Here is a 12,125-nt window from a genome sequence, read left to right on the forward strand (position 1 = left end):
GCAGGAATGAAGCATTTTCACTTGAAGAACCCAGGTCAGAAACCATACACAACCTTGAACCATATCAAAGTCATAAGCAGAATTTCAAAAGCTGTTTAAGCGAACTGACGTGCCAAACTGTGGTCTATTTCATTTGTTGAGAAAAGGGGGCTTAACTGGCAAGTGGCAACTTTAGTCCAGAATACAGATCCTGTCAATAATGTCAGCATCTATTGACCCAAGTGTAAAAATTGGCTTACACAATCTGATACCACAAAAATTATTTTAACCAATCAAACAATCAATTAAGCCTAGATATCATGTTAATATTACACACTAAATTTTGGAACATTTAAACAAGAAGTGTATACCACCTTAAATATCTGCATATCAATGATAACTAATAGGCAATAGTTTGATTAAATGATATTTTAATCTAAAATTTATATTTCAACATACTTAAGTAATATGGTTTCAGATTGTAACGGGTGCATAGTGATCCACCTAAGGATTGCATAAAGGGAAATAGTAAATTGTCAATTGTAAATTAATTTATAAATACAGGATATGGGTAAGCCATTTATACCTTGACTTTCAATTTTTCATTTTCAGCCACTACCCAACATTGATCTTTCTCAAGAACAAATGGTTCATCCTTTTCATCAGTAGAAGCCATTTCATAACCTTCAGTCGCAGCTAATCTTCTGACTAGGTAGTCATCTGGCTTTTCAGGGTTCTTCAAGACCACAACATCTCCTACATAAACATGTCTACCGAAGAAAAATGTCTATCATTACCAACTAATGGAGATGAGAATATAAATAATGAACTCCAGATGAAAAAGTCTATTGTCAGTTAATTTCTTAACTAACTTTTGATAAACTCAAGAATAACAAGAACAAAATATAGTGAGAACAGTTTCCAAATTTTGAAATTGACACAGTAAGTTGGCAGTCTTTTTACTGTGGAGGGGGATGATCGTGACTTATACCATCCATATCAGCTTCAACCTTACAACAAGTTCAAAAAATAACTTAAAATCTACACATAACCACTGTCAGTGATGAGCATGAAAGTTGTCACACCACTGACTAATAGGTAATAAGAAAGCAACCTTATCAAGTTATCACACCACCGACTAATAGGCAACAACGACCAAAGTGTTTCCCTACTAGGTGGAATCGGCTGATTCGGCTCCATGAATCAAACGAAAACGATCCCATAATATCTTGTCCTATTATAAATCATGTCTAATGAAAACTCTACCATCTTTTCCAAAATGAAAACTACCATAACTTTCCCACTAATAATTGACTCCTAACCTTATATTATCTTGTGAACCACTAATCTACTGACCTATCATAACATTTTTGTCTCTGCAAACACAGTCAATGATACATTAACACATAACAAAGAAAGGACCTAAGGAAGAATATGTACAACGTTTTCACAAGTAACCTGGATTATAACAAAGATTGAAGCATTCAGGCCAAAAAATAAAACGGAATATTCTATGAAGCATCCAAACTGAGCTGCTATAGTATCAAAAACTTGAGCAAATGAACTGACAAGATCTTACTTGCAGGCATAACTAAGGTCGTTAAAAATTTGTGTATCATTCCATGATCTGTGAAGCATAGAATGGACACAAGGAACACAACAAATTGAAAGGAGAAACGACACAAGAAAAACACTGTAAGGAACCAAAGAATTGAACTGAAAAGAATGAACAATTTAATTATGAAAATAGGAATTATTGAATGAATTGGAAAGGATCTCTCCTCCAAGAGTTTCCCCTTCTATAATAGAGTCACTACTCTATTCACAAAATTTTATAAATACTCAACGATTACCTCTATCCTTCTTTGTATTCTCATATTTATACAAATAACCCTATAAGGCTATAACAACCTCAACTAACTAAATTCTATAACTACTCTTACCTATTTTAACTATCTCAAACATTTTAAAACATCTTGCAATAGCAGTCAATAGAATTGCACAAAAGGAAAGCATATGACAAGTATATTAGATGAATATGATTACGTTGGGTCTGGAATTGGTATTCTCCGAACAAGAAGAGTTGCTCCATTTCCAGCAATAGTAGGGGCCATCTCCTCTCCTTTATTCCAGTGCAAGAAGGTCATTTTTCCATGAAGGAAGTGCTTCCAGATAAAATCTGATAGCTCATTGTCTTTGAGATGACCTCCTTTATAGTTCTGCCAAATTTCAACATTGTATCAGTCAGAAAATACTTCAAAGGAGGACTTTAAAGTGTTAAAAACGTGATACACAGCTGTGAGACTTAAACTACGAGGAAAATAATCACTATAAATGCCATTGCTCTGTTGATAACTTCACCATTGTTCCAAATGTTTTACATTGAGGATCTTTGCTATATAGTATATAGCATACACAAAGATACGCCTTAGGAAGCTACCTCACCTTCAAAATCCAAGCTCAAACAAACTAAGCTCTTTGCAAATGTTTTTCCTCAAATGACCGTCTTAATATTAAATAGTAAGTTGAATGAACATTAACAGAAAATAAAGAATATATATGTCCAGGACTCAGAATAACTGCTATGTTGCGGTACAAGACGTTTACTTAAAACTCCTATTTTATAAATTAAAATTGAAGGTCAAATACAAGTTTAAAGCAGCTAGAAGTCTAGAACAAGCCCATACATTCCTAAGACAACATCGATCCTAATAATCTAACAGATCCGAAGGAATCTATAGGCTCTTCTATTTACCACATTTAGCAAAATAATAGCAACACAGAAAAAAGTAAAAATAAAACCCCAAAATCAATACAAAATAACACGAGCAAAGGGTGAAAATTATTAACAACCAAACGTTGAGTCTTTTCAAGATAAAATTGTAATCTTGTAAGCTAGTAATCACATGCCCTCCAATGCCAAGTTTTTCTAATGCTTCCTAGAACTCTTGAAAAATAAGATATAAACTGGATTCATCCTAGCCATCCTCACCTCCCTTGGCAAAGCATGCATTTACAAGGGGGTGGAGAGCCCCTATCATTTGAATTGTACCCATTGTACAACAGAAAAATGAATGAAGAAAAAATATTAAAACAACAACAGGTGTTTGACAGTTGATGACATCCTCGTGTCCAAGGCTGTTAAGACTTACAGTTAGACGTATTCACTTTGTTAATAATAAATACATAAACAAAGGGAGACACCCTACAGTCTAAAACTCTCATTTACTATCTGAATCACCACTCCAATACTATGGGAACTCCAAATACAATATATTTCAAACCACTCGTTTCTGAATCCTGATTTTTTTTTTTAAAAAAAACTTCATTGGGTTTAAAATGCTTCCATTCAGTAATTTCTTATCTCCATATCTAGTGAACCGACAACCTACAGTGCCTATTGACAATAAATAAAAAATGTTTAAAGTTAACAGCACCTTTTAAACTAAAAGCAACAATCTCAATTTAAATAAACAAAATGTGTTATTGGACGTTTATGAGAAGGGTCTTCATTTAGACGCAAACTAAAGTATGGTTTTATCATAATTTCCAACAGTATACCTCGAATGTTTTTTCATTGGTCAATTTAATCCATAAAATTACTAAAAAATAGATAGTGGTGACTATTTGCAATTTCGAACATTCAAAACTATAGTGACATCGTCTCACACATTCAGGGACCAAAATAATTGTTTACTCAACACACTGCTTTATAAATTGCACACATGCTTATTATTGAAAATGAAACCCTAATTCAGCAACAAATGTAAATTAATCATTACCATTGACAAATATTAGCAAAACTCAAAGCAGATAAAGAAAATTTCAAGATAACAAAAATAAACACACGAACGCGATTGATGGATAAAATGGAAGCTGGTTAATTACAAGAATTATAAAATCAGATAAACCGAAACAGAAATGAAAAAAATGCAATAAAATAAGATTTAAAATTAAAATAATTAGAAAAAGGAAAGGGAAGAGAGACCTTGAAGCCGGTGGCGAGGGTGAATTGAGTTTTGGAAACAAGGTAGCGAAGCCACGTTGCCGTAGAAACCATTGCAGGGTTGTGTATAGAAGTACACTGCAATTGTTGTGTTACGAACGTAATAGATGCAGAAAACCTCTTTTCTCTCTTAAACCCCAAAAAAAATGTTTTCCTTTTTTCTAGCTTTGTTTATTTTGCTTACAATTACAAAGAACTTTGTGTGATTTGTGAAGATTTAACGTGGCAGATATTAAAAAAAATTGAATCATAATTTATGTACAAATTTTATTTTTTCTTTAGATACATGTAAATATATCATTTTTTATTATTAAATAAATATATCATCTTTATCTTTTGCATTTAATCTTTGTAAACTTTTTGTAAATATAATTTTTTTTAGACTAAATTACATTTGTGGTCTTTTAACTTAATTTCAGGTAACGTTTTAGTTCTTTATCTTTTTTTTTTCCGACTTGGTCCTTTATTTTAATTTTAAGTGACAATTTGATATTTTATGTTTTAAAATTTCAACAATGATATCCTTTCTTATACAAAAATTTAAAAAAAAATTCAATCAAAACTCATAAATTTAATTATATTCTTCAATATAATACAAATTTCATCAATTTCGTAACGCAAATCTTCAAATAAACTCATATTTTCATACTTTATTAGATATTTTTAGGAATAAAGGACTAAATTGGGGGAAAAAAAAAGATAAAGGACTAAAACGTTACCTGAAATTAAGTTAAAGGACCATAAATATAATTTAGCATTTTTTTTATCTTTGATAATATGTTTTTTATCTTTGAAAATGTATTATTAAATTAAACACTTGAATGACATTTCATTTATGAATGAATTTAATACGATCAAATTTTTATTAAATAAATAAATATATCAAAATTCTTAATAAGGTCCACCTTAATAAATATTATATTAATGTCACAAATTAACGAAGATTATAGATCAGAATGTTCATAATACATAGTATTGATATACACTTTTTTATAGCACCATATAACTTATTGTTATTTTCCACTTTTGATATCTTTAAAACTCATTTTAGTCCTTATATAATAGGACCAGAATAAAAAAAATTACTTACTACAAAGACCAATTCTAAATTTTTAATAGGAATAAATTTTGTGGGAACTAAAAATAAAATAAAAAATAAATAAATATATTTGTAGTGACTAGCAAAAATATATTTTTGCATTAACCAAAGTCATATATTTGCAATAATCAAATAAATTTTTACACTAACCATATACATTTAAATGTTTATCCGTAGGTTCAAATTTAGTCTAAATGTTCTAGCATTTGACGTACAATTAATTGCATTTTGGATCATGTTGAGCATAATATGTCGTGGGTAATTAGAAATGACACTATATTTTAAAGGGATGCTTGGATTATAGGGATTAATAATTTGAAAACTTATCATTCTTAGACTATTCCTTATGGTCAAATGATCTTTTCAATTTCATTTATGCTACGAACGGTGAAACCTCCTTATATTAGCGAGTAAAATCATTCGTAAAGTTACATGTGTTATTATTTTAAGGTTGAAACCCCATACTTAAGCGGAAAAAATGATTTTGTTAGTTGGACCCCTTATACGAATGACCAATCTAACCTTTAAATCTGCCTGTAGGTTACTTGCCCCTCAAACGAAGTCAAATAATTACTTTAATCATAAATTTAAATTGGTTTAGAAGTGGCACAGACCTACCAAAATTAATTCCTTTTTATGGAACTCGTGTATGAGAAGTTGTTGACAACGAAGATAGATGCACGAGAAACATGACTAGTCAAGATTGATGCCCTCGTTGTAATAATGCTCTTGAATGTATCACGCATACTTTGAGAGATTGTAATTAAGTGGTTGAGTTATGGTATAATACAATCCGTATGGACTACTGGGATAAATTATTTAACATTGATTTACATGCTTGAGTTGATTGGAATCTTACAAAGGAATTAATTCGAAGTACTTCGTGGAACTGGTTCGCTTTCTTTGGAGTTGCAGTGCATGCACCACTTAGATCTTGTAGTAGATTGGTGGCATCTAATTTCATCCCTGATAAGTTTTATTGTCCATGATCTCCACCGCTCCTCTGAGTACATTAATCACATTATTGATAAACATTAAGTTCAATGAGAACTTATGCCAGAGGAAGTCTACAAAGTGAATGTGAATGGTTCATATGACCAAGTTACTGCTAATTCGCAACTCCTGAGCAAATTCATCAAATGTTTTTACTGTAACTTAGGGAAGAATAATGTTTTTTGTGTTGAGATGCGGACTATGTTGCACGACAATATGAATTTATCCCTAGTGATTTTTGAAATTGATTATCTTATGATAATTTCGATTATCTTGTGATAATTTCGATTATCTTGAAAAGGATCAACCTCAATCTCTTACCTTAGACCTTTACTCAAAGAGGCTTTAAATCTTCTCCATCTTTTGAATTAAAATCCTTTAGTTTCTCATTGCTTCTGATAATCTAATAGTTGCATATTGTTTTTCTTATTTGTTTTAGTTCAATTAATGCTTTACTTGACATTCTTTTGAAGAATGATTGTAACAATTCTACTTTGAACTGCCTAGTATGCTAATTTAATGCTTTTTATATAAATTTTTTTGTGCTAAATTCTATATATTTATTTACAGTGTATCGTAATTAGAACATCATATTATACTTGAGTATATATGTAACATCCAATTTTATTCGAAGTAAGATGAAGCCAAATATTTAAAGCAATCAATCAAATGTCATAATTGGATGCACATTATGCACCAAATCCTTATATATATTTGTGTCATTCATCATATCTCGAAGAACAAATATACACCAACCCAATCCTTGGACTCCAGGACACCACCAATAGTGAACTACTCAATTATTTTATAGGAAAATAAAAAAATAATTCTTAATTATTAGTTAAATAACGGCCTTAAATAATTTTCAATCATAATAATATAGTTTACACTTAATAATTTCATTTTGAAACGTTACTTTGCATCTGATTATTTATTTGAATAAATTTTGTTTTGCATTTATATGATTTTAATTAATATACACTTGAAAATAAAGAAGATTTTTAGTAAGGGTGAAATGGAAAAAAGAGCACACATATTCAGCCAAAAACAAAAAAGGAGCACAGATAGAAGGAACAAGAAAGAATGGAAGCCCGGCCCATATAAGAATTGAATCATACAAGAAAGCCCAATATGAAATTCTAGGGTTCTTATTCCACTTATTGGCACTCCAGCTCGTAGTGCGAGTGCAAGGTAGTGAAGGAGAGAGCGGCAGCAGCAGAAACCCTAGAAGTAGAAAAATGCCTGCCGGTCATGGTTTGCGATCTCGCACCAGAGATTCATTCTCTCGCCCATTCCGTAAGAAGGGAACCATTGCCCTAACCACCTACCTCAGGACTTATCATATCGGTGACTATGTTGACATTAGGGTTAACGGTGCCGTTCACAAAGGTATGCCTCATAAATTCTACCATGGACGTACCGGACGTGTCTGGAATGTCACCAAACGCGCCATTGGAGTCGAAGTTAACAAGCAGGTTAATCGTAGCTTCTTAACTATTTCTCATTCAGAATCATAATTTAATTAATATACATGTCTTGCTTTGTTTTTCTTTTTATTTTATTTTCATGTTTTTATTCTAGTTTCGTTTGGCTTAGTGAGGAATTTTAGTGTCTACGGTTTTATCTCCAATCCTATGTTATGTGATATGCACTTTTGATCATTTTTGCTTTTAGTTTATTCAGTCGTCTTCTATTGACGATTTTGGTGATATTTTGTTTCACGTTTTCGTTTTAAATAAATTGCTTTTGTTTGAAGTAAGTATGCTTCCTTGCTTTAGTAGCCTCTTTCGGACCATGTTTGAGTTGTTTATGCTACTTTTTGAATTGAATTGTCGAGTGTGTTTTCTCTTTGATTTGATAGTTCATTGCTTTGTTCATTTGTTCAGTTTGTTGCTTTAATCCTGTTTTTGTCGGTTAGATTTTGGATTTTTGTATGGAGTTGGTCTTTTGGTTCTCAACTTATTGGGAGACCGATTATGTTTGCAATCCCTAAAACGTACCATTTTGACTGATATAATTCATGCAAAAAATTCATCCATGTTAGTCTCTAATTTTGATATTTCAACAGTATAGATATATGAAAAATTTCCATTAAAATCACCTAAATATTGATAGATAATCAATGGAAAATTTTGTAGACTAAACATGATATGAGGGTATTCTGTATGGACTAAAAACACGATATAAGGTTGAGATGAATAACTTGATTTTACTTTGAGAATATCTCTTTGAATGCTTGAATTGTTGTTGCAGAATTTTTTTTCAATTTTTTATTTTCTACAAGTGCTTGTGAACTTTCTCATATAAACTGGCTGTTGGTCATTCTGCACGTGTTTAGCATTTTGAAATGGTGTACTGTATGTGGTCCAGGTTAGGAACAAGATTTTGAGAAAGAGGATTCATGTTCGGGTGGAACATGTTATGCCTTCCAGGTGCACCGAGGAGTTCCGATTGAGGAAGATCAAGAATGATCAACTGAAGGCTGAGGCCAAGGCCAAGGGAGAGGTCATAAGCACAAAGCGCAAGCCAGAGGGTCCCAAACCTGGTTTCAAGGTAGAAGGTGCTACCTTGGAGACAGTTACTCCAATACCATATGATGTTGTTAATGATCTCAAAGGAGGATACTAGAAATTTAATTTCATTTTTGTCTTGTCTGTTAGACTACCTTGTTTTGATTTTTGCCTTTATTTCATCTTTATTTCTTCAATTGAACAGTCTTGAAGTTTATGAAAAATCAGACTCAAGTTTTGGCTTGTTTGATTCTAAATACAATTATTTTTTTTATTAAGCACATTAATGTGGTTTATGAATGTGCTTGCGGTAACATCGCCTCCATGTGCTTATCATTTTGCTTATAAGGAAGTTTAACGAGTGTCAATAGATGCCAATGAGACTATTACCAACTGTGAACAAACGTCTAACCGTATCAAGTTGTTTGTCAATTGTTTCTGGTTTCCTGATGACAACTGTAGGTGCTGACCTTTTGAAATTGATGTAACTATTGAGAACCTTTCTTATTTTCTTGAGTTGTGACGTATGTAATAAGCTGATCTGAATTGAATATATTTTATAAATTAATACATATACAGCGAATATAATAAATGGGAGGAGTTTTAAAATGAGTGTGAGGGGATTAATATGGATCATCATAATTAAAAGTTATTTATATAGATATTTATAAGTTAGCTCCCCTATTTTCCCGAATGCGTATGAGCTACTAGACAATACAGTTAAGTGCAAACTATCTTGGAAGAATTCACACATAACGTGTTACAAGTAGGGAATTTTTGGAGACCTCTTTGTAAAATGTAAGAGGGCATATTGAGTTAAATATTTTTCTGTATTAACGGCAAATGTATTATTCTCTGTTAAAAGTCAGTTAGAGGGCATCCCTAAGACCTTTGAATTTGCTGAAATAAGCACTCGCACTTAAAGAACAGGAGAGGACGATTACTTTGTTGAAATCCATCATGCTATTCACGCTATATATCAACAACAGTGTTGGAGTAAATCACATTTGCATGAAGATTCCTTGGAAATGATATTAATAATCCAAGAAGGAGCCATGTTGCTCCACATCCATAGAGCGAAAGTTGGAGAATCAACATTCGTAATAGGAATTGAGTCATCCACAAAACCAAGCTTGTCTTTGGTACCAACCGAGATTTTTACGGGTGATAGTTTTGATAAACAAGACATTGCCAATAAGCTTATATACACGCATCTAAAACTACTAGTTACTAGTAACCAACAATTTTAAAGACTCGTATATAAGCTTATATGTAAGACATTGCCATTGCATCAACATGACCTTGGAAGAAATTTTGCCATAATTTAATTAGTCTAACTTGTAATGGTTTATGCCTTATTGATTTTGAGAGCTAAAGTTATTAGGTGACATTGCTAATTGAAGAACGTTTCGTGAATAATCATGCGAGTGTTTACACTTTAAAAGATAAATATATAAAAAGAGTGATGCAATGTATATGATAGGTCGATGATTTGATAGGAAAAAAAGGATAAAAATAAAATAAAGTGTACATATATTTGTTATGAATAATGAACCAACATTTTTTTTAATATTTTACTGCTCTTACCCATTTAAAATATAGATAAAAACATCGTTACTAATTGGAGCTCCTGTCTCTTTTCAATAAATCATCTTTTAAATTATATACGTTTATTTTTCTCTCCAAATAACCCTCTCATTTATACTAACTTAATAGAATTTTTGTTTGTTCTTAAATTCTAATTCAACCGTCAAATGCCGATATTGTTAGGTTGAATATCTTTTTTAGATTTGAACATGTTTTTATTTTTTTTAATTTTACAGAAAAAATAAGTTTCACTCAAATGTTAAAATAAGAATAGTACGATCAAATTGATCATAAACCAAAATATCTCATATCCATATTTTGAGATAACACTAATGATTAAAAAAAACCAAAAACACGTTAGCAATACATATAAACAGTTTGTAAGCTAATAAGAAATCATCAAATCAAAATCTTAATCATAACAACCAAACTGGTTTATTCTATATATGATCAATGATTAATAATAATATAAGATCCACGATCTTTAATTCCATTAATCAACAAAAAAAAATTGTTGATGTTCATTCATATCGACTACAAGTGGTATTTAACATGACCAATCCAACCACATACTAACAAATGTAAGACGAATTAGTGTTGAATTTGATTATAAGTTTCGTAAAACTCTTGCTCAAATTACCGTACTAACAAAACGTTCTAAGACATTTCAACAAATAGATGGAATACAAACTTGAAACAACTAAAATCCTATAACGAACTCGAGAAACAAAAACACCGCACTAAAACACCAATTAAAACATCGTTGCACACGAATAACAAAATCCTTAACAACAAGAGAAAAAACTAAACGTATGAAAAAACTATTTATTTAAATAAAAAAAGAGAAAACACAAATTAGATAGGTGATTTCAAGCCAAACAAATCTTAAACCACCATTTTTCAATAAATGCAACAAAAAAATGCTAAGAAAAAAAAAAGAAGTGAAGTAGATCCATGATTTATTATATTAGAAAAAAAAATTCAAAATTAGAAACATCCATAATAAAAAACTATTTTTTTTAATTATATTCAAATCGATAAAAATTTATTATAGTAGATCCATGATTTATCACCTAAAATTCACATAATTATATGTTACCAGTTAGACCTCGAGATCTAATTTTCATACTAAAGATTTGATTTTCGCCGATTAAAGTAAATCTTACAAATTATAAAAAAGACTATATATTTGATATACTAATTTTAACCATATATAGTTGATGTTTACAATAGATAATTTTATTTACTTATTTATTAATTATTTCACCACGTAGTAACAGTTCAATGAAGGAAATATACGTTGTGTTGGATACATGTAAATAATGATGGAGACAACAGAATTATGTATCGCGCTTGCTAAAATAAACCTGTTAACCGTCTCGAATTAATTTGACAAGCAGTGAGTGACATCTCACAACGCACACACTTTCTCCCCAAAACCTCCCGCCAAAATTACTCGATCATTTCCCAAACCCTAACCCTTTCCCCCCAAATTCACTCCACCATTTTCGTCAACCTAGGGTTTCACTTCCACCACACCATCCAACCATGCCGTCGCTACTCTCTCCGGGCAGAATCCACAAGCTAGAGATTGAAAATTTCAAGTCCTACAAGGGTTTCCAAGTCATCGGTCCCTTTCACGACTTCACCGCCATAATTGGCCCTAATGGAGCAGGAAAGTCCAACCTAATGGACGCAATCAGCTTCGTTCTCGGCGTTAGGACCGGCCAACTCCGTGGTGCGCAATTGAAAGATCTCATCTACGCTTTTGATGATAGAGACAAAGAGCAAAAAGGACGCAAAGCCTTTGTTCGTTTGGTTTATCAACTCGCTAACAACTCTGAGATCAAATTCACTAGAGCTATCACCTCTGCCGGAGCAAGTGAGTATCGCATCGACGATAGCATCGTTACTTGGGATGTTTACAATGCTAAACTCAAATCTCTCGGCA

General features: G+C 31.7%; 3 protein-coding genes across 4 annotated transcripts in view; 2 read left to right on the forward strand and 1 right to left on the reverse strand.

Moving 5' to 3' along the window:
- Positions 1 to 4,184, reverse strand: part of LOC101499775 (mitochondrial ATP-independent inner membrane protease subunit 2-like) — a 5,237-nt gene extending 1,053 nt beyond the window's left edge. The window contains exons 1-3 of the mRNA XM_004495038.4: positions 3,968 to 4,184; positions 2,026 to 2,198; positions 566 to 749 (exon numbers count right to left, since the gene is read on the reverse strand). Of these exons, the coding sequence (XP_004495095.1) occupies positions 566 to 749; positions 2,026 to 2,198; positions 3,968 to 4,039 (429 nt within the window). The 5' untranslated portion in view covers positions 4,040 to 4,184. The remainder of the gene's footprint in view (positions 1 to 565; positions 750 to 2,025; positions 2,199 to 3,967) is intronic.
- A 3,048-nt stretch (positions 4,185 to 7,232) lies between these two features.
- On the forward strand, positions 7,233 to 8,868 carry LOC101500091 (large ribosomal subunit protein eL21z/eL21y-like). The gene is made up of 2 exons (XM_004495039.3): positions 7,233 to 7,552; positions 8,448 to 8,868. Exons 1-2 carry the CDS (start codon positions 7,316 to 7,318, stop codon positions 8,703 to 8,705), a joined length of 495 nt encoding a protein of 164 aa, XP_004495096.1. The 5' UTR covers positions 7,233 to 7,315; the 3' UTR covers positions 8,706 to 8,868.
- A 2,680-nt stretch (positions 8,869 to 11,548) lies between these two features.
- The window catches only part of LOC101500421 (structural maintenance of chromosomes protein 1), a 16,923-nt gene continuing 16,346 nt past the window's right edge, over positions 11,549 to 12,125 (forward strand). The window contains exon 1 of one of the 2 annotated variants that reach the window (XM_073366977.1): positions 11,549 to 12,125. This exon is cut by the window's right edge and continues 86 nt beyond it. In XM_073366977.1, coding sequence (XP_073223078.1) covers positions 11,723 to 12,125 — 403 coding nt within the window. In that variant the 5' untranslated portion in view covers positions 11,549 to 11,722. The other variant, XM_073366978.1, reaches the window with a different exon arrangement.

The sequence above is a fragment of the Cicer arietinum genome, chromosome 4, assembly GCF_000331145.2.
Source record: "Cicer arietinum cultivar CDC Frontier isolate Library 1 chromosome 4, Cicar.CDCFrontier_v2.0, whole genome shotgun sequence".
Lineage (NCBI taxonomy): Eukaryota > Viridiplantae > Streptophyta > Magnoliopsida > Fabales > Fabaceae > Cicer > Cicer arietinum.

Coding starts and splice junctions, on each gene's coding strand:
- LOC101500091 (XM_004495039.3), top strand. CDS start 7,316: ATGCCTGCCGGTCATGGTTTGCGATCTCGCACCAGAGATTCATTCTCT. Junction 7,553..8,447: donor GAGTCGAAGTTAACAAGCAG/GTTAATCGTAGC, acceptor TATGTGGTCCAG/GTTAGGAACAAGATTTTGAG.